General features: G+C 37.1%; 1 protein-coding gene across 1 annotated transcript in view; it reads right to left on the bottom strand.

The window, feature by feature from the left end:
• TPO (thyroid peroxidase) overlaps positions 1 to 21,723 on the bottom strand; it is a 56,216-nt gene extending 34,493 nt beyond the window's left edge. The window contains exons 1-2 of the mRNA XM_085056755.1: positions 21,651 to 21,723; positions 30 to 114 (exon numbers count right to left, since the gene is read on the bottom strand). Of these exons, the coding sequence (XP_084912881.1) occupies positions 30 to 114; positions 21,651 to 21,723 (158 nt within the window). The remainder of the gene's footprint in view (positions 1 to 29; positions 115 to 21,650) is intronic.
• Between the last annotated feature and the right edge of the window lie 1,342 nt (positions 21,724 to 23,065).

Here is a 23,065-nt window from a genome sequence, read left to right as displayed (position 1 = left end):
CTGAATAGATTCTTCACCTTTTTTTTTACCTTTTCGTTTCATAACGTGCAGCATAATCCACCAGACTAGAACCCTTCTGGATAGCCTTAGTAATGCAGTTCTTTTCAATTTGTTCTCAACAAAAATGAAAAAAAATGAAAAGAAAGATTAATATCTTAAGCAATTGCATATTTATTAAAATATTTACAATTAGAAATTACACAAGTTTCTAATATTAAGGTGCAATTTTTGCCCATTTAAATCATCCCCATATTTTATTCCTCAAAGGATTGTTGTGGGTTCTGAACTTTCTGAAAGGTAAGGTAGGGGCAGTAAATCAATTCTTCCATAATTTATAAGACTTGAAGAGTGAGATTTCCTTCCTGTTGCTTGAAGTATACATCCAGTTATGGACATGTTATATGGAACCAAACATAATAGGTCCAGCTGAAACATTCTGTGTTCTCTGTATGCAACTGTGTTTTTTAGGCTTCATATGTATTTTTCCCCAAACTGTCCCTGGATTGACAGGACAAATCTGAGCCCCTCTCACAGGTAATATCTGAGCCACATGAAAAATTCAAGTCCATATTCAGGCAAAATTAAGATCTGGGATTGGGCCCTTGCATGAAATCCCTATTCTCATTTCTTCACCTATGTTTGATGGAAAGATATATGTGAATGTAATAATACTTCAGCTGTGCTATTTTGTGTAGTGCTGTCATGAAACTTAGCTTATTCCTTTTTTGTGTACATGTTGCTTTATAATAAAAGAATCAGGCGGGTTTAAAGTCCAGCTGTTTAATTTCTATCTGAATTTTGTGGGATGCCCCACTTTTTTCTTAGAAAACAAATAATAAAAAATAACAATGATTTATGTACAAATGTTCATCATTTATGTACAGTGTAATTTTAGGGAAACATATTTTATTTGTAGTCTATACTGTGCTATTTCTATGATCTATTTTTTGAATAGGGTACTCAGCTCAAGGAAGAGTAATGTGTGATGAGGAGTAATCTTTCCTAGGCTAAATTATACTCTATTAAAGTTTTCAGTATCTAAGTATAGTAGTAGTTATTTCTCTTTTTCACCTGCATAATAAAATATTCAGATGATTCATTTGCTGTTATCATTCAGATTTCCACTACTTCTGAAAATCTTTTTGAGTCTATGTTTAAAAACAAGTTTGATTTTTATAGGCCATACAATAAGTAATTATTTTAGAATTTAATATAGCATGTTTTTTTAATTGCTTTTAGGTGGGTTAGAGGTGAGAACTATAATATGTCTGAAGTATTACTCATCATGTGATATTGATTCAGACCGTGATGTAAAAGGAGAATATCCGCTTGCTATACTTAAATTCCATTGTCTTTCTTCCTTTTCTACAGGGAAGTATGAATTTGGTACCACTACAGTGTCTTCAAAAATGAGGTTCTTGAGTAATAAACATTATCTTTTACTGTCTCATCAGACCAAAGAACATGTACTATTAAAAGAATCACATTTAATCTATTCTATTTATTTATAGCCCATGTATACTTATGATATTGGTGCCTTCCAGTGCCTCAGGGAAGCATGGAAAAAGGAGGGAGAGGGACTTCTTTTCTGGGCAGGTAGTGAGAGGATGAGAGGCAATGGTTTTAAACTGACAGAGGGCAGGTTTAGATTAGATGTTAGGAAGAAATCCTTTTCTGTGAGGGTGGTGAGGCACTGGAACAGGTTGCCCAGAGAAGTTGTGGATGCCTCATTCCTGGAAGTGTTGAAGGGCAGGTTGGATGAGGCCCTGAACAACATGGTCTAGTGAACAGCATCTCTACACATGGGAGAGGATGTGGAGCTAGATGATTTTTAAGGTCCTTTCCAACCCAAACCATTTTATTATTCTTGGATTAATTTTGAATTAACTGCCATACAACAAAATGTCATCATTTTAGATCGCATCTTTCCAAACAATTCATATGGAAGCTCAAAGTAAAGAATCCACTTTGGAAAGTAAACCTGATCTCCTGTTTTGTAGTGATGGTGCAAATCAGATTTCTCATAAGAAGTAACAGCTTGGGAATTTGTTTTTAATTTAATTTGTTTTGCATATAATTTTATTTGTGATTCTATACTACCTTCAGGTGAAAAATTTCCTAAGGAATCATATCACCATCCCTTGTGAATCATGTATACAGCTATGTCATTTAAGAGAATGTAGTTTAAAATCCTGTTTCTTTACTACCTCCGCCCTAATTTCATGTAAAATCAGTTTCTGTAGATTTCTTTTAAAATTCAAGTCAGTATCTGCTACACTTCTAGTTTATTAGAATTAAGTGATTTAGATTGAGCTGATGCAAATGATGGTAAAAATGACAAGATACATTTTTTGAACATAGGGACCACTGTGATCTGAGAAGCTCTAAAATCCACAGGGTGCCAGCAGCCAAAGGACCCACAGGAGACAAATGCCTTTGTGGGAAAAGCAGGTGGGTGCCAGGTGGGACATCCTATGGAACTGCCTCTAGCCCAGGAGGACTAAAAGTAATGATTAGCAGATGGGGAAAGAAATCCAGTAATCACGCTTATAAAGGTGTCATCTGACATACGAATGTCACTAAGAGAGTAAAATCACTCCTAGCCAAAGAAGTGATTGAGATGCATTACACATTCAAAGTTTTACTTATTGAGTTTAAGAAACTGCATTTTAAAAGAAAACATCCATGGTAAAATTTTCACAGAAGCCAGATAGTGTATTTTGCACACAAAAGAGATTGAGCTATATTGCTATTGCTGAACTATCTGCAGTGGCAGTGTATTTTCAGCTTACCAGTCAACATAATAAACAACATATATTTTTACTGTTACTTACCAAAGATGGTGTCTTTCCCTATTTGGAGGAAAGAAAAGAAAACAGCTGTGAAGGCTATAGCTGCTGAAAATCCCAAAATGATGAAAACTTTCATCTACAAGAAAGATGAATAATTGGTGAAAATATATATACCTTCATCTTCTAATTATAAACCATACTATAAATAATTTCCTGTATACAGCAAATTTTACTTTAAAATTAGATTTCCAACCATGTTTGACTATGTTTTTGAAGTTCAAAGTAATTCACTTTTTCTTTTTCCCTTCCTTATTACTTTTCTTTTACATTTTGAGAAGCTTTTAGCACAAGGAGACACATAACTTTATTTTATAATATATTATGGTCTCACAATATCAGTAGCACTTAGCCTACATATTAGAAATTCATCAATATTTTAACACCATTCATTTTTAACTTCTCTGTGAATTAGCCCAATTTGATTGTAAATTAGTGATTGCACATAAGATAATGAAATGGCCAAACTAATAACATTAATCAGACCCTAATCTGTGCTCTTTTCCATAGATAGCTGTGGTATCAAAACAGTACAGTGGATATGCTCACATGGCTGAGATGAGCTGCATTCTACATTTCAGTATTTGTACTCTGGCAGTTCTCACAGCAGTGCAAATACATAAACGCTCCAAGAGGCATAATTTTTCACATGCACTATGTTGATCAGAAATGAAAAGATTTTAAATATTTTTAGCTCCATATTCTATCAACATTAAAAAAAAAAAAGTAATAAATCAAGTCTGAAAATTCAGAGAAACTATATTGCCCATAGAAATTCAATGTGAAAAGCCCCCTTCCTTTTGCATTTCATGAGTTAATATGATGAATTTCTGCTGGAAAATGGCAAGCAGAAGTTTTATTGTCTGACCTTTTGTCTGCTGAGGAGATTATCTTCCACAGTTCTGCACTTTATCGATGGCAGTAACTGTTCTGAATTATGAAAGCCAAGTACTTTCCAGGGGCCCAGCTTATGCTGTCAGCTTTATGCACTGGTACTCACTCAAGCTTTAAGAGTGAAAATTATTTCAAAATCTTTTTGGCCACAGTATGTTCCCACAAAGCAGAAACTGACGTTAATACTTGACTTGTTTTCTTTTCCTGCTAGGAACCAAAAGTTACCTGTGTAGTCATTTCTCATGTCAGAATTATTTTCCCAAAAATGAGAAGAAAAAATAATTTAAAAAATTAATATACATACATATAATTGCCATGTTAGGCAGTAAAATCAACTATTTTTCACTAGTTCTTTTTGTAAATGTATTTGACAAAAAAAACCAACAAAAAACAAACAAACAAACCCAACATTTTTGTGTCCTATTTTATGCATTCTGTAAGTTGTGCTTTACCAAAATGGCCATTTTGAATTCAGATGATAATTCCCAAGTTGCCCACCAACTTACTTCCAGCCCTTTTTATTTAGGTTTTTTCTCTTGGGCAATTTATTTCACACTTCTGAGCCTAGCTATTTTCTTTAGTTACACTTTTTAGCCCTATTGCTTCTTCTAAATTCAGTAGTTTGACCTAAAGAATCTAATTGGCTGGGTTTGTTTCCCATTTTCTATAGAGGCAGAGAGATCAAAATCACACTTGGAATCAGTATTGAGGAGTCTCTCATTTAATCTTTGCTGGTGGCGACAGGGAGAGCACAAGGTGGAGCCAAAGATCAGTGTTTTGATCTCTGCCGTACGGGACAAGGTAAGGAGGGGTAGGAAACGGGGAGCATCCTGGAGCTTGAGGTTGTGCTGTGTGGTGGTGAAAGAAAACCTATGAGCATGTGAACTGACAGGAGGACAGACCTCTATTGGAAAAGTAGGTTTATGCTCCTTGGCTGGAGGATTTAAAATTGCAGACAAGAATTCAAACTTGCAATACCTCTTTAAGCCTGTTCCAATTTGTAAATCTTTTAAGATTATGTTTCCTTACATATGGAAGCATAAAGAAGATTGACTTCCTCTAAGGCACAGCAAAGCATTGAGAAAAGCAGATCTATTCCAAACACCTAATAGAATAAGAAGCTCTCACTATATCCTTTCATATACTTCACAAGTACTACAGGTTCAATTTCTGAGAGATGAGAGACTTTCTTAAAGTGAAAAACAGGTTTGATTTTCTTCGCAGTTCCACAGTCAAAAATCAAAGCTTCCCCATTTAGCTCAAAAAGAGCATACCTACATCAAGGTTTGTTTAAGCAGGGATTTCAGCCTTTGCTCACTGGTTGCAGTTGAAGCATTTGCCAACAGTGGGCTTTAAATGGTTACATGCAGTAAACTGGTCTGTGATGAAAAAAAATTAATGGCAACATTTATTTTGTGTTTTTCTGAGTATGAATATTTAATTGCCCACTGAGCCACAAATACAGTTTTAGTTAAAACATGTGCGAAGTCTTAATTACACTGGACTCACAGAGACAGACACAGCTGAATTCCTGTTCTTACTGGAGATCATTCAGAATCCTGTTATTGAAATCTGATGAAAGAGAATTAAGAGGGTAAAATTTGCTCAAGAACAGCCTTAATTTTTTTAATCCAAGAGTCACATATTGCCATTGTAAGTGCAGACAATTTTGATTAATTTTGTGCTGGATGTGCTCCCTTTGTTCCAGATTTTCTGCTAGCTCTCTGTCTTAAGCCATTCTTCCTGCAGAAAGGGCGTCAGACCTTTCTGCCCAGCAGTGAAGCTGCACAGATCAGTGATTGTCTAAACTTGGAGTACAAGACCAGTATAAAACAGTCTTTATGCTAAACAGCACCCTTGGGAAAAGCAGCAGTGAAATATAACAGCAAACCATATTAATATTATTAAGCTTTAAATCAAGTGACTCATTCAATTTGCTATATTCCCAAGATTTAAATCTGCATGCGAAGACCAATACTGTATCTGTGTTCTTAAAAGTTAAAGACCTATAAAATAAATCTTTGAGTTGATGATAAAAAGATAAATTCTATTCAAGAAAATACCCCAAAGCAATAGAATTTCAGATTACTCCCACATATGAATTTCTGCAGACTTACTTTTGTATGCAGAAAAACTAGCCCACACTTAAAATATTATGCAATTGCAACTGATTGATACAGGAAGCAGACACAATTCTATAATCTCAAAACAACTTACATTTGCACTGTAACAGCCTGCAGCCCTGCCAGGCTCTCTGAGGCATCATCAGTTCTTACAAGCATTGGATTCGAAGGAGAGACCTCCAACACAAATCTGTGCAGCTGCAGGAGCTATTTTTGATAGCAGATTACACTGTTTTGTAGCATTTAGTGGCAATCCTGGGGTCTAGCAAAGCGTGAAGGACATTCTGCTAATATGGATGTCTAATCTATAAGAGAAGAATTAGTTTCTAATCTCTTCTGGCTTTTAAAGTTCTAAGAACACTCTTGCAAGAGAAGAGGAAAAAGTGCATATAACTGCACAATACAATGCTTCAACAGAAGCAATTCTTAAGTTCCAGCTTAACAATATAGAAGCAACAGCAATAAACCTCATTTTAGTAAGTTGAGAAAAATGTCACAAGTCAAAAAGGCAAGAAAAGGGTGAGAGAAAAGTAGTTTAGAGGGAAAGATCAGTTTAGCTGGGTTTCAATTATGCCATTACTTCTAGTTACTTTAAGTACTTAGTTTTTTCTGGAATTAACTTAATTTTATTAGAAAGGGTTTGGTTTTTTTTTTTTATATTACTCTTTTTAGATTAAGACCTTGTAGAGGTCTCTGAATCCAGAAAGAGGGTGAATAGGCAACCATCACTCACTGTCTAATTAAGTAGGAAACTAAGGGTCATGTAGGCTGAAAACAAAAATGGACAGTTATTTTGACAGCACAAAGTTATACCATGAAACAGCTTGTGTCAATAAAGTATGGTAAAAACATTCATATAAGTTCATAGAAATGTTTTCACAATTTTATGGAATAAAATATATTAATGCCTACGAGGCCCAAGATTTACAACAGGGACCCCTGAATCCCAAATTAACTATGGCTGGAATTTTTCTTGTCCTTTTTTTTATAGGCTTCTCCCAGCATTAACTATTGTTTGGGGTTTTTTTGTGAAATAAAAAATACAGTGCTAAATGGCTCTTAGGACTGGCTGGATGGCCAGGCCCAGAGAGTGGTGGCTGGTCACTGGTGGGGCTCCCAAGGTTCAGTACTGGGGCCAGTTCTTTATCAGTTATTTGGACAAGGGGATTGAAGGTACCTTCAGCCAGTTTGCTGACAAAACCAAGTTGGGTGGGAGTGTTGATCTGCTGGAGAGTAGAAAGGCTCTGCAGAGGGATCTGGACATGCTGGATCAGAGTTGGATCAATAGGATTTGGTCATTACATGTGAATTTATGGTGCTGAAATCATGTTATCAGATAAATTATTTTTCTCAGAAGGAGATAGACTGTTACATCTATAGAACATGAGATTTTCTTGTTAAAATGTTGATTTAAACCCAAATAGATGTTTTATCACATGCAAGCAAGCATTTAAAACGCTAGTTTTAGGAAGAATCCCTCAAATGTTCTATTGTTTTGGAGTAACCCAACTTGCAGAACAAACCTATGTAAAAATAAATTTAATTCCAGAGACTAATCCACTGCATGTCTTGTGTCTGAATTGATGTTAATCCTGTATAGCACTGTTTGAAAACTCTGCCTTAACTAATGAACAAATTATGATTTATGTGAAAGGATGTAGAACAGATGAACAATTTTTAAGGTCTATGAAAGGTCTGAAATTCAGTGGCTTGAATCACCAAATGTTTTCTTTTTAAAATGAGACAGAAAATTAATCTTTCATCTTTACAGAGCACTGATTTTAGACTAAACTTAGACTCTTTCAGACCATTTTAATTGCAAGCTCAATGGTGAACTTTCTGCCTTCTTCCAATGCATGGCCTTCTTGCAGCCACTACTGCAGTTTCACATGTTGTAGTTTATGTTTTGGATTTAAGGACAGTCAGTAGATACACCATATGTCTTGTAGTCATAAAACTGATCAAATACTTACCAGATAACAATCGTGATCTTTCGTAACTCAGGAGAAAACAGAAATGGATTTAATAAAATAAAAACAATGACCACATAATACAATTCTGACAGGCCAATTTTAGTATTCTGCCTGCTGTGAAGGAGGGTCTCAGCATGGTTAGTGACAAATCCACAAAAGAATTTAAGATTTCTGAGGAAAAACTGGGAAGTGCAAGTAGTGACAGTGATGAATTGCCATACTCAAAGGATGGCAGATGTTTCTGTCCTGCTTTTGTAGTGAAATATTCTGTGAATATTTTCACAGTAGGAATCATGACACAGGGATATCTCACTTTAGGTGTCTTTTGACAGCACTAGGAACAGGACCAATGTCTTTGACCTCCTGCCGCCCACGACCTACTTAATGGGAAAATCCAGGCAGTGACAAGGTTTGAATTTTGCACCCATCATTTGAAAGAAAAAAAGGCGGCATAGTCAAAGTGCTCCAGGAAAGGGAGGGACACCTATAAAGGAAGAGGAACACGGAATCATAATGGAGAGTCTGCCCTGCAGATCAGTGTGAATGCTATATCATGAGGAATGTTTTATGGCAGTCATGTGCTCTCAGCTGTTCTCATGATCTGGGTCAGGTGTTTCAGTAGGACAGCATTGGTACAGCCCATTCTGAAAAGTGCTATTCTCTCTCTGCACTGTCCAAAACCAAAAAGCCTGGGATTTTTTTTAGGCTGTATGCCACCCCCAAAATGAGGCATTAAAAATGTCAAGGTTGTGATGTGGAAGCCCTTCTGTAGACACAAATGTTCCAATAACTTGGAGAGCAGTGCTTGAATTCCTCCTCACATTTAAATGCTTGAATTCCTCCTCACACTTAAATGCTTTCTGCTGCTCTGCTTTAGTGACCTGCCTGGTAGGTTACCTTTTTCCAGGCGTGGCACTGACTTTCCAAATTTATTATTTAATTTTTAATTTTTTTTTTATCAATTCAAAGATAAGGCAATGGTAGATATTAACACAGTAAGACATAATTTCGGAGATAGAGTTGAGTGTTTGGAAAACAGGTAGTGAAGGGAAACAAACAGCCAGTGATCTTTGATGATCTCAAAATGGCCACCAGTTCATTAAATGGACTGATCACTAGACACATCCTACATTATAAACACATTTTGTTAATTGAAAACCACATTTTAAATTTGATCAGTTACTCTTGAATTGTTTAATCCAAGTTCATATTCACCGAGGCAAATGAGTATGCTTCCACATTAATCTCCAAATTTCCATTAGTCTATCACAAATCAGGAAAGTAAATGATCTGAAGAAGTTAAATGAAACATTCTTCATGAGTGCTGATATTAAGAGGTCACAAAGCACTACTCTCTGGGACATTTAGTGTTCAAGTGAGCCTTATGACTGAGTAATAAAAACATCTTGGCTATTTGACGTCATGTGAAGGTTCCAAAAATCTTGAACTGTTGTTTTTAATGCCCAGATGAGTTTGAAGCATTCTGTAGCTACAGTATGTTTTAGAAAAATCTCAGAGTGAACAAACAAGAGATGCTACAGCATTCTTATTTCTATGTTGAAACATCCACATGAAAAAGGCACATAAGAATTTACAAGCATGAAGCATTAAATAGTAGCTAATAACATGAATGAAACCTGTAATATTTAAATGTTTATTAATAAGAATCTATAAATCATGAAAAATAAACTGAGGTTACCAAATAGGTGAAGGAACAGGGAAGAGTATGTGTGTGTATTACCATGTACATACACATAAAAAAATATATCTATATACACACTCTCTCTCTCTCTCTCTCACACACACACACACACACACACACACACACACACAGATTTATTACATAGACACAACAATAGAAGGCATTTTTTCACTGAAGTCTTCATACCTGAACTGAGGCAAAATTAATAATAGATAACATGGCAGACTGACAAATCCAACAAAAATATTTTAATACAGCCAAATATAAAGTGGTGTCTCCGGAAATAAATTGTACAGATAATAAATGTGTGATAAGAGAATCTGGAGAAGTGGTGACTCAGGAGAAAGAAAAAATATAAAGTAATCATTTATCACTGATTCTCAACAAATCTTTCAGGTTAATGCTCTGGCAAGAGAAAATAATGTGTCTCTGAGATATAAAAGGAGAATTAAAAAAAAAAAAGACCTGGTGTCAATACATGGAACTGGTAACTCTACTACAAGTTCATCACATCCACTTCTGAGACCAGGAGACTGTGAGTAAGCTTTAACAATGTGAGTCTTAAAGCAATGAAGGTACTCGGTTTGCTGAGAAAATGCTGAAGATTGGCATTAGTAGCATTTGAGCATTTACACTTGTTAAAAAAAAACAAAAACCAAACAACTATAGGGAGCAAGTTTTCTTTTCTGCAGAAAAAGGTACAAGAATTAAACAACCCTGGCAACAAAATAAAACACAGCTTGCAAATAGCAAAAAATGCAATTAAAAATTGAAAGAGGTTACAAGGGTGTGCAGTGAAGAAGAAAGAGAAGAAGGAAAGCCTTCTCCACGGGGTCCTGATCCCTGGGCCTGCCTTAGTTCAGGGTTCAATTCCCTTGGGTGCCAGTGCTGTCACACCAGCTCTGTGTGAGAAGGAGCACAAAACCAAGAATTGACAGAAAGAACCCCAAATTTTTGCCCCTCCCCATCTTCTCATTACTTCTCCTTCAGACTGGTATGCAACATTTACCTGCTGCCCTTCCTGTTCTCCTGCTCAGCTTCCCAGCCCTGCTCTGCAGCAGGAAGCCATGAGCTCTGCCTGGGCATCCCCCACTGTTGACCACTGTCTGGTTAATTTTTTACACACCAGCTTATTGCAGGGTATGTAACACATTTAATTATGGGATGAGGTCTTGTCTGTCTGATCAGCTCATTGCTATGAACCAGCAGTTTTTGCGTATAATTGTAGGTACCACAGTTAGAAAACAATGTATGTCAGTTTTGCCTAACAATGTACCCCTCCTTCCTTCAGGTGTTCAGCTGACCCCTGATGCACAAGGTAGCCCTTGCTTGAACAACAGAAGAAATCAAATCTATGCACTACTCAGATCAATGATGTTTGACAGCAGAATGTTTTCCCTTCTGAGAGGATGATAGTTCCCATGAGAAATAATAAAATTTGCACTAATGAGCAATAAACATTTGAGTGAAATATCCTGTCATGGGAAGTGGCTTTTGTAGCTGTAGCACCTTGGCAACATATGTTCCCAAAAAGAGTTCTAACCTTATTTCATTGGACTCAAAGCACATATCAATGTTACTGTAATATAAGGGCTGTAAGTCCATACCATGATTATACTGTACGATTTTGAAGGATTTTAATTCCCAGCTCTTCTTGCTCTTGGTTTTCAACAAAGTCCTCACGGATCAAAGAACTTATTCAAAAGGCATGCATGGCATGGGTGCCTTTCTCTGGTATGAGGCACCAATGCCATATGGTGAAGCTTGTATGCAAATACTGGAGTCCCTGGCAGGGAAAGCTGCTTCTGCAGAGTAAATTAAGGGTGTGTGAAATGCTACAGATTTCATCCATACTGTTGGAGATCTCCAAATCCAGATGAGCATAGTTATACTGCCTGCAACAAACAGCATCTGGTTTGTGCTAATTCTTCAGCTGTGCCCAGGGGCTGTTCAGCACACTGTTGACTGGCCTGGGGCAAAAACATATCAGAGACAATTTTTTACAAATTTACCTTAGGCATAGCTGTAACACAAATCCCCAACATTTCCTAATATAGTTTAATTTATTAGTATCAGAGCAATGAAAAATCTTCACTAGAGAAACAGCTTGGCTTATAAAGGGTCTTCTCTAATAATTTTTTCAAGGTGATTGAATGTGGCCACTGTGGAAGACAGAAGCATATCAGACTCTTCACTGTGTGATGGAATAGTCCCTGGCTCTCCTGATGACCACTCTGAAGGACAAAATGAACTTCCCAGAGCTCTAACAGGAGGACATGATTAATCAGTTGGTTGTGGGTATTCATTCATAAATAAGAACACACTGACAACAGCACCAGTAGAAGCTTTGGGATGTGACAAATATAATGTATACTTTTGAAGGACTATGAATAAGAAATGACTCCTCTCCCTGCAGAAATTATTAAGCAGTGTCTGAAGTTGAGTGTGTAACTCATACAGAAGTGTTTGTAATCTTCATACATCATTTAAAACCAAATAATATTATGACACCAGGTAGCTTCTTTTAATATACATAAATCTACATTCTCTTCCCCCTGAGGCACAGCAAGGTTTAGGTCCTCACCTTTTTTTTTTGGTTGCTGCCTGTGATAGCACCCAAGTACCTGAATTTGCGTTAATTAAAAGTCATCACATTTATGTGTCTGTGCAAAAGCATAACTAACCTGTGATACAACACCAGCCCAAACAGACTGAGACCTGTGGGAATGAGAATTGCCTCAGTGCCCATTCCCATAGGTTGTTCCCTCTCAAGCCTGTCTGTAACAGATGAACACATAGGACTGCCCCTGTTATCAGCTATTTGGGCAGAGGGGAGAGCTATTCACAGAAAGGGAAAAGCAGTGCACAGGAAAGAAAGGTGCTGATGAGGGCAGATCCTGTATTTCATGGGGGTTTGACCACAAAGGAGAATTGACTGCTCTGATTTAACTTTCACCTCCTGAGATCTAATCTGACAGAAAGAACAGCTTCATTTGCCCAGGCAGTGAACATATCTGCCTTATTACGAAGATGACTTTTATGAAAGGTTTCATAAAAGTTGCTAAATACACATATATCTAACACACTGATATATCAACATATATCCTAAATACACATATATATATGTGTATTTTTATATATATATATTTAGCATATATATATATATAATACACATATATATATGCTAAATATATGCTAAATACACATATATATAACACACTGATATATCAACATTTGCTCAATATGCACAAAGATGCTAAATACTCCACTGCTATATCAACACTAGCTTAACATAAACTAAGTTTTTGCCCCATTGCAAGCATGTCTCAGGTAATGTGATGTACTTTAACGGTCAGAGAGAGAGATTAGCACAGGCTGGGAAAGGCAGATGCAAGCAGGTTAGAACAAGGTAGAAGGTGGCAGAAAGAACAGGTGGATCCTTTAAAGGAGGAACATGCAAAAATGGCAACAGCAATGGGCAGAAAAAGACATAACTTTCCTGGAATTCTGCCTGTGCCAGTCGCAGTAATTATATGGCAGAATGAACCTGCCAGCAGCAATGTTTGTTTTCTGTGCAACAGCCAGGCTGTGGTATACATAATTGGGAAGCAGATGGCTATAAGCCCCACAGGGACCTTAACTTGTGCAGACTTTTGCATTCCACTGCTTGTGCCATAACTTTTTTTTGAAACTAGTAGATATGCCAGGTTTGGGTAATGGGTTTAACAGATGCTTCATCTTGGTTTCAGGACAGCACATGCAGGAATGTTTCTTGGAGAGACAGGAAGGAGATGTGCTTGAAGTTATAGATGTTCCAGTATGTACAACCTTGTACAGGTGTACATAGCCTCCTCTAGTCCTGAGAATGCCAGGGATATATGGATTCAATGCGGGTATTCAAGAAGGAGAAGCTGCAGAAGACAATGAAATAATCTCTTCCCATAAGAACACAATACTTCGTGGCTAATCCTGTACAGTAATGTGACTGGTTTGCTCAGTTTTGGGTACTGAAGACTTAGGATCTGAGAGCTGGAGGCCAGATGCTGTTTTAGAAAATGCTGGAAGGTGGAAGAGGCATGGGAACAAGGTGCTGTAGTTACATGGGCCCTCTTACAGAAATCTGAAAAGTCCTTAATGAAAAGTATTATTAGTAACATTCTATGTCTAATGTTATCTTTTTAAATTTCAGCATATTTTGTAGTGATCAACTACAGTAGTTCTCCAGAAAAAAAAGCTCAGAGAATTAAATAGGTAAGAATGAACTGGCAAAGAGCAGTTATTCAAGAAGCTTTGGACACCATTCTTGTGCAAAAATAAAGTTATGGTCTGTCCTTTATATCCCCTTTATGTGTCAGTGTTAACCAGACCCATGTGTATAAGCCAACAGGTTTAGGCAGCTCAGCTGTCTGTAACCTTAACAGACTGCCCTGACTTTGCTTTTCCTCACCAGTTTCTGTTGAAACATTCAGTTACTTTCCCCTCCTTTCTTTCCAGCTGTATTTTACCTTGATCTCATTTATCTTCTGAAGTTTAATCTTTCTGTGCTCCCCACATTGGCCAAAGCTTTGTATATAGCTGTCTCACACTCTCCTTAAAGTGAGTACCCCTAACGCCTAAGTGAGTTGGATAAAAGCACAAATTACAAATTGATAAATGTAAATATCCTGGGCAAGATATTAAAATATGAGACCATTTCCTTTTGGGGTCCTTTCTTCCAGCTTTGATATGTTTCTATTAATTTCAAGTAATTTTATGCTTGTAACAAACTGTATCAATTTATCCGCATCACCTGGAAATATCTTACCTGACAATCCTCTTTGACCCAGCTCCATTCAGAGTTTTTTCCATCCTAATTCCTGCTCCTCACCCCAGTAACACACCTGCATATGCTCAGAATTAATGTCTGAAAGGAAGCACTCCTCTAATTCTCAATCAAAGGTACAGGTATTGGTTAGTTTTCCAGCCCAGGACACCCTCCCTACCTCCCTTAGCTCTCCAACTTTTACATCTCTCACTGTCATCATGTATGCCCCTCTTTCTGATCTCACATTCTACTTCCAGACCTTTCTCATGCCCCCACCCTCCATTTGCTCAGCCTTTCTGCCTCCATCTTTCCTTCCCATTCTTCCTCCCTCCCTATTTTGTTTAATATTATTTGTCCTTACCCTAGTTTTTCTGTTGTGGGTCTGTTTTAATTGTAACTTAACCATTCCCTTGAATTCCATCACAATTTTGTATAGAGCAAGGAGGGTTTTACATGCTTTAAAAACATCTGTGCCGTGTGGACAATAAGTATGTCATGCAATGGGAGTTTCACAGATGGCAGAGATACTGAACAAGTACTCTTAAGTTCTTTTTGCTCTACTTGTGACACCATCAAGTTCCCCCTTTGGACACACAAAAGCTGCACCTGAATCATTAAACAAGGCTGCATATGAACAACAAAGTCCAGCCCTCAGAAGAGAGAACAGGAAAACAATTTCTTCTCTTCAGGTACTTAAAAATCAACCCACCCATTTCTCTGCCAGGTGCAATGCTACTAGTCCCAGTTCATGGGCTGCAGTGCAGACTGAGTACAACTTATGTTAATAAAGATGAACTGTGAAGAGCAGCTCCCTTTATTTGCAAAAATCAGTAAGTATACAACTAACCCAAACCAAATTAAAAAATCCTAAGAAGTAATGCTACTAGTTTAAAATTTGCCACTAAATATTTTTTTTCTGTAGTTAAAACCCCCCACCTTTTTCCCCCCATTAACTAGGAATTTTCTTCTCTTTTGAGCTACATGCTGCAGAAAATAATTCAGCTCTGTCATTCCACGCATGAAGTAGAACAAGCCATCTGAAATAGTTAATATAATTTAGTGCAAAGCAATTACATCTATTGCCATGAGAAGCACAATTTACTACCACAGGGAAGTGAAAAAGTCCAATATGTCACAGCAAAATGCACTTTAAGCTGCGCACAAATGAGACCTTCCTCATGTCTCTATATATTTCTCTTTGGAACAGGGACCAGAGCCCAGGATTACACCTCCCCAGATGCCTGCCCTGCCTGCTGGGTTACCAAAGCTTGCACCTTCATCTGCACTTTCTTTCCCTCTCCAGCAGATCTGCCTCCTCCCCTCCATAGGACAACCTCAGCAGGAGGCCAGAAGGCGCTGCCATTCCCAGCAGCTTCCTGAGATGATAAAGGCAGCTACGATGTTGCTCCCAAGGGCTCTGGCACATGCAAAGGGAAGTCGATGCTTACGGAGTACACAGCCCCTGTCCTGCCTGCCCTGTTGGTGCCCCAGGCTGGACACTGAACTTGACCTCTGCACCCACAATGCAGGCACACCTTCTCCTCTGCTGCCTCTTCTCTGGGGTAGCCCTGTACAGACAAGTGGGACAGGCAGGCATCTAAAAATTTGTCTGCTCTAGGAGCTCACTTGCTAAAAGAACATTTTCCCCTCAGGCCCAGTGCTGTAATCAGTGGGCAGTTAAATGATGGTGTGACTCTCCCTTTCCCCACCTGCAAGTATATATTTTAATAGAAATTGCAGTGCCATGTCAGCTTGTGAGGAGACTGACAGCACTCTAAAAATACATCAAGCCTTTCTGTGGGCCAAGCAGCCTTCCTCCCAACTGACCTCTGCCCACAAGGAGCACACATCAGACAGAATACATGGGAAATTTGGGGTATTAATGATGTGCAAAGATTTATAGCCTCTATAGACAAAAAGCTTTTTCTGTGATTTCTTTTTTATTCTATGCTTTAAATTTAGTTGTCTAAGTCTCATTTCAGATTCACTTTTCTGATGCTAGGGTACCTCTGGATTCAAAGACTACGAGTAGGGGTGACTGAAATGTGTTGACTACTTATAGGTTGTCTTTGATGACACTGCTATTGTCATCTAAGATAGCAAGGCAAGCTCCATTACAAGCACATACTCTTTTTCTTTTCGGTTTAAACTCAGGATTCATATTTTCCTTCAGAATATAAATGTGTTTTCTTCTTACAAGCTAGATATACTAGAAGACTTTAAAAAAGAATAAAATCCCTGTTTATAAAACTTTGCTGAAGTCTCTTTTTTGAGACATCTCCCTGGTAGAGGTGACTTGATTCTAATGCACCACATTTTTTACTCTGTTAGCAAAGCAAGGAACAAATCTAGAAGAAATCTCAGATTACAAATCTGAATTGTGCCCAGCTTTGCAGGCTGCAGACATTTTGCTGTTTAGTACTTTTTGGTTCAGGATTTCAGCACTGATCTCTCACTGAAGCAAATGTATACTGTGGTCATTCTGTCTTTCAGTAAATATCAACTGGCTGCATTTAAACCATGGCAAATGGAAGTGCTTCCAATTCCTTGCTATGTATCCCTCTCTCCATACCTTGATTTCCATGGCCAAAATTAGTCTTGATGACTGAAGGAAAATGCTGTGGCAATGTCCTTTCACTGGCTGATCATGAAAAGGACTGTGGGCTGATCATGGATCACACCTTGGCTTTCTCACAGCAACTCTATCAAGCCAACAATTATTTATTGAACGAAAGGGAAAATGTGATTAAGTCCTTTACTGTTCTAATTACAAAACTTTAATTTTAAAAAGAAACCCACCACAATAACTGATGATAAAATGTAAAACTCAAACTGCTGCTATCAGATACCTTATATTTATTTCATAAATGACAAAAAAAACCCACTAATGAGCAATAAATTATTTATTCAAAAACATCTATACAAAATAACACTCTTGGAGATATACACTTTTACATTTTTAAAGTGCATCTCTTCATTGCTACAATATTTGATTTGCTAATTTACACTGTACATTCATAATTTATAAAAAAAATAATTGGTGAATATTTTTCCAGTTGGATGTTAATAACAGTTACAGGGAGCACATATTCCATGGTAGAAATCACTTTTGAAGTGTGTACATATACAAAGTATTCATATCCAGATTTAAAGACAATACTGTGACAATAGCAAGAGTATCACTAGAAAGTGGAATTACAGTATACTGTACGATAATAGATTCTTGTTATAAAAGGTTATGTAAAAGTGCAAAATATATACACTCTGACTTTATATTACTTCCTTGTTTAATTTTTACTACTTATTAAATCCCTTTCTGACTTCCTGAACAGATAAAATTACAATAAGTTTACACTATGCAAATCTACAATCATGCACATGTTGCAAGGCTTCATTTCCAATAAAAAAAAGAACAAAAGCAAAGCTGCACACAAAAGAAATGCTACATTTCAGATGCCTTTTAATTTCACAACTGAAATACATAAAATGTGTAGTAAAATATATAATGAATACCATTTAGATGTGAAAGATTATGAGTATGAAAAATTGTTGTTCATTTTATTTTGATCGTTACAGGATTACCAGCAAGTAGTCCTCTATACTAAGATGGTCACATAAATGGCCTCATTTTGTTGCATTTTAGCCCTCAGTACAACCTTCCTCCAAAAAGGAAAGAAAGCTGCGATATGCAAAACCCCAAAGAACTTCAACAAACATTTCATTACCACATGGCAAAGATGAACAATATTCAGACAGTCTCTATGTGTCTGTATAGAATTTTGACACCTATTTATGTTTGGTGAATTAATGCATTTTTAGGACAGAGGTAGTGAACTGCCAGGAAACATTTAATGAGGAATAGTTACTGGCTGCAACAGAGTACACTAATTCAAATGTTCTTAAAAAAGAACTTCTGAGTTAATGTTGTGTAAAGTTTTAAAACTGGAAATATTGTGCTGTATTTTATCACTTTTTTCCTGTTCCACAGACTGCGAAATATTGATTGTTCAAAACTTATATTGATTACTAAAAGAAAGATGATCTTTCCCTTTCAGTAAAGATTTACAGGGTATAAATAAAGTGGCAATTAGAGGGGAATACCTGAGTACTAATATCACCACTGATTTTTTAATCCTAGAGCCCTGAGTTCTTAGGGAATTCTGCCAATGCCCACTGATTTTCAAAGGCATGTCTGGAAGCAATTTGAAACATTTCCTATAAAGTGTCCACATAACTTTTTTTCCTTTGGGTGAAAAAAAGATCCATTAAAAAGAATATCTGAAATATACACCTTTTTTCCATGACTAACAGTAGGCAGGAATCAGACTTATGCCACATTGAGGGTTACTTATCAGTAACTTATCAGACTATGAACCAGCTCTGGACATAATTTTCAATGATGTTCATACACTGGAGAAAGCACTGATTTAATTAAAAATCTCCACACTTCTCCTCCATCATATATTCTTGCAAGTTTTCATGAAGAAGTGGCGATTGCCTTTCACTTTGCGAACAAGACTGCATGATGGAGGGGAGGAGAAGCAATGGCTGCGTATTTCAAACTGATTATTTTGGGATGGAAATTCCCACAGATGTACTGTGTGGCTCAGCTACTGATGGTGCTTGGCACCCACACTGGACAAACTGCGGTATTTAAGATAGTAATATATCCTGGAAATATTGATAAAAAGGTACATGTGGGAATGCTCTTAATATAAATTTCAAGGACACATAACAACTAGTTTTCTCAAACAAAAAGTCAGGTAGCTTTCCCTTCTTCTCACTTAGCACTTTCAGAAAGAATAATGTCTTCTCCATTTTTTGCAGCTCAGTATAACCTGAGAACATTCAAATACTTTAAAACCCTTACTTTAAATCATAAGTGATTAATAGATTGTTTTCTTTATCAACATAACCTGTTAGTCACAATTCTGTTGAAATGGGACTAATACTTGACTAATATATTACAAAATATGCCAAAGTACTGAAATTAAAATTAAGCCCCCCCAACCTTACTGCATAAAGTTTCTTTTTCCTCTTCTTTTTTTTTAGTTTTTTTATTTTCCTGTGGATACAAAGGGAAATACAGATCTGAGCATCTAACATCATAAATTATTATTCCCTTTTTAAAAATAATTGTGGCTTATAGAACAAATATTTTTTTTCATGCAATAGAATAAAGAGAATGCAAAAGGCATGAATAATTAATTGTTTATGTACACCTGATGGTATCATGTCAGTGTAAAATTTTGAAATAACTGACATGTTGTATCGTCAATATAGTAAGCTATTGGAAAGTTTCAAACTCCCATCTCCATCGGTCTTTGAGAGATTTAAGAACGCTAAAATATTGTTTGCAAATAAGTAATTTTGATTAAATTGATAGAGTGAATACAAAATTTGATTTCCAGAGGTGCTAGACCAGATATGAAAAAACCCAACCACTGAATATAGTAGTATACATGAAAAAATACAGTAATTGGCAGATATATGTCTAGTGAACAGACACCTGCTGTGGGAACAGTGAATGCAGAGGAATGAGATGAGAAAATTTTCATTGACAAGCAGTGATTTGACCTCTTGGAGAATGGAATTGCATCCTCTGAGAGAATGTTTATAATGTTCTCCAAAAGGGATAATTAATAATATAATTTGAGGGACATGGCAGTGAGTTACACATTTACATGCTTCAAGAAGGGATACAGAGAGTACTTGCACTCACAAAATCACCGACTAGCACAAAAATGAAACCAAAACCCAAAGATTTCACTTTCTCTGATAGGACCACTGTTCCATAACAATTAAGCAGTATATATGCTCACGCTGTGCAAGGAATGGTTGAATAATTCCGTTTTCCTGCTCTCCACATTTGTAACTGTGTATGCTGCCTACTCTAGTCTGCATAACAGCATCTCAGGACTCAGTGCATTCCCAAGCATCTGGCTCCACGCTGTTCCAGTGGAGCTCATTAGTTTGCTTTTTTTGTTTATTTGTTCTCTGTTCACATCCAAAGTTTTTCATTTGAGAGAGTGCTTTTACAGTTTAAACATTTTTTCCTCACCATTTAAATAAATATTTAAAACTACTTTTAAGTATCAGTGGCCTAACTCACTGTTTATAGAGCAGAGCATGTTGTCCTGCTCTTTATTTCAAACAATGCCACAGCTATGGCATAAAGAAAATGACTTACCAGCAGTAAGTCATCTGTGTATAAAAGGTGGTTAGAAGTACTTCTATGTGCTTTTGTAGAGCTTTGTGTTAAACAGATAGGAGCTTTGTGAATGCAGCTATCTCAATTACAAGATGTTTTTTACATATATTTTGCCTGACTGTAATCACATATTGTGTCACAATGATTGTTTTCTCACAAAAAATTGATTGTGTAAATATTGTCTAAATTGATAGTGTAAAAAATTGATTGTGTAAATATTAAATGAAACTAAATGACCAGTCTCTCAAGTAAACTGGTCTCTAATTATATGCTTAAATTAGCCCATTGTTGCCTGTACAAGGTGAACAAGAGGCACCTGCACAAATTCTAGGCAGTGAATTAGCCCAGCTCTAAGTCTTCAGCATGAGCAGGCAGCATTTTCAACAGTGGTGGGTGCTGTGATCATCATGGAGATGAAACAAGCTGAGGAAGCTCAGCTGAAACCATGGAATCATATGGAACCAAAACAATCAGTGAACAAAGAGAAAGAGGAGTTTCAGGCACCTTTCATTTTCACTGCTTCCTAACAGGTAATTTACTTCTGCCCTGATCTGCACTGTGGGAATTTTTAATGAAAAAAAGGGTGTTTCTCTGCTCCTGACTCCCCCAAAGCTCTGCTGTCATTAAAATAGAAGAACTTGGAAACATCTTTTTAATCCAGGGCCTGTTTTCTGAAATGAAGCGTGGTGGCAGGAAAACTGACAGGCTGAGAATTCCCCAAGTGTTGGATCCCAGAACCGCAAGTCTCTGCTGTCTGGACTTGGGCAGATTGATTGCTGGTTGGGAGGTATTGCCAGATGCAAAACAGTTGTGCTGGGATGCACAGAAATCTACTTTCTTAATGCATCCCAGTAAGTACCCTTTCAAATTCAGCTTATAATTCATGTTAGAGTATCAGAGAAACTATTGTTTGTGGAGGCAGAACAGTTCTACTAGAAAAAAAAAAGCCAACAACAAAAGTGCAAGAAAAAAAATCAAATTAGTATATGTTTCTCTATCAATATGCTCTTCCTTCTCCTTGTAATAGTTGAGAATCACACCTTTGTTTCACCCTGTATGTGTAGAAGATGGGCTGAGGCCACGTTTGCTAGTACCTTTAAAGCGCTTGTAATCCCATTTGAATAACTCATGGAGGGTTGGGGGACTGTAGAAAATATTTAGGAGCATCGTGATAAATGAAAGGGGTTTTTTCCCCCCTTTAAGACAGCTTTTTTTAGAAGCACAGAAACTATTTGTATCAGAAAACAGAATTTGAGCAATTTTTTTGTTTCAGTTTTGACTCAAGGAAGGAAAGCATTTTTCTTCTAGGTCAAAATATAAAGCTTCCTCACTCTCAAAAATCTGAGACAAAATGTGTTTAAGAAATGGTGGCTCTTTGCTTTTTGACATAGAATCATAGGGAATGTGCAGGATTAAGGGCCTCCAGGAGTAAGGGATGGTGGCTCTGGATAAGGACACAAATGAGTCAGGCATGCATTTAAAGAGAGAAGCTTTAAGCAATGATGCAGCTGCATAGGCAGATGCTCTGAATGACCTCTCACATTTGAAAATGTGACAGTAGTATAGTTTAAAGTATGACTTTCCTACACTGCACAACTACGTTGCCATAAGTACAAAATAAATGGTTCAGTTTGATATGATTAGAAATCATTAGAGTTTAAAAACATAAAGATGGCTTTCAATAGACTTTTCAAGTCCATCAAGTGTGCTTATTTTCTTCTACTCTTACTGTAACTAATTTCTTGCTCTCACCACACTAAGAATATTTTGCAGAAAATTTCTCATATTTTTAATTTCATTTCAAACCCACCGCTGAAGCACACTTCTACTGGGGCTAATCTATTTGACCTGAGAGGTCCAAGGATAAATTCACAGATAAGCAACCATAGGTAATCAAGCTATTACAACTTAATGACAACTTCCACTCATCAGCTGAGACATAGCAATCATTTATACACACACTCCCAGGTGGGCACAGTTATTAACTGAAATATGCTCAGTAAACAACTGTGAAGGTCTAGGAATTAAAAGTGAATGCCTAGACTGAGTAGATGGTTGTACGCTTAGCAATTTTAGTTTGAGGTGATCTAAATAATCACTTACATGTTATACTAGAACAGCTAGATCTATTTCCCACTGCAAGGTCTGGTCAGCAAAGGGGAAGCTGATTATGGAACTCTGTTTCTTGAGCTGCCTGTGAAGAATCCCCCAAGGACATTTAGCAGATTGGATTCTCACTATTCTCACTATCTAGAGTTTGCAGAGGAACTAAGGTTTTATCAATACCTAAGGAAGGTGTGGCTTGACCAACTTGATGTCCTCCTATGGCAAAATGACCTGCTTGATTGATGAGGGAAAGGCTGTGGGTGTAGTCTGCCTGGACTTTAGTGAAGTGTTTGACACCATCACCCACAGCATCCTCTTAGAAAAACTGGCTGCTGGCAGCTTGGATGGGTGGGCTCTTCAGTAGGTAAAAACTGTCTGGCTGGCAGGCCCAGAGAGCTGTGGT

This window comes from Lichenostomus cassidix, chromosome 3 (genome assembly GCF_008360975.1).
Source record: "Lichenostomus cassidix isolate B80296 chromosome 3, HeHo_3.0, whole genome shotgun sequence".
NCBI classification, from domain to species: domain Eukaryota; kingdom Metazoa; phylum Chordata; class Aves; order Passeriformes; family Meliphagidae; genus Lichenostomus; species Lichenostomus cassidix.
The sequence above is the reverse complement of the archived record's forward strand: the minus strand, read 5'-3'. Positions and strand labels throughout refer to the sequence as shown.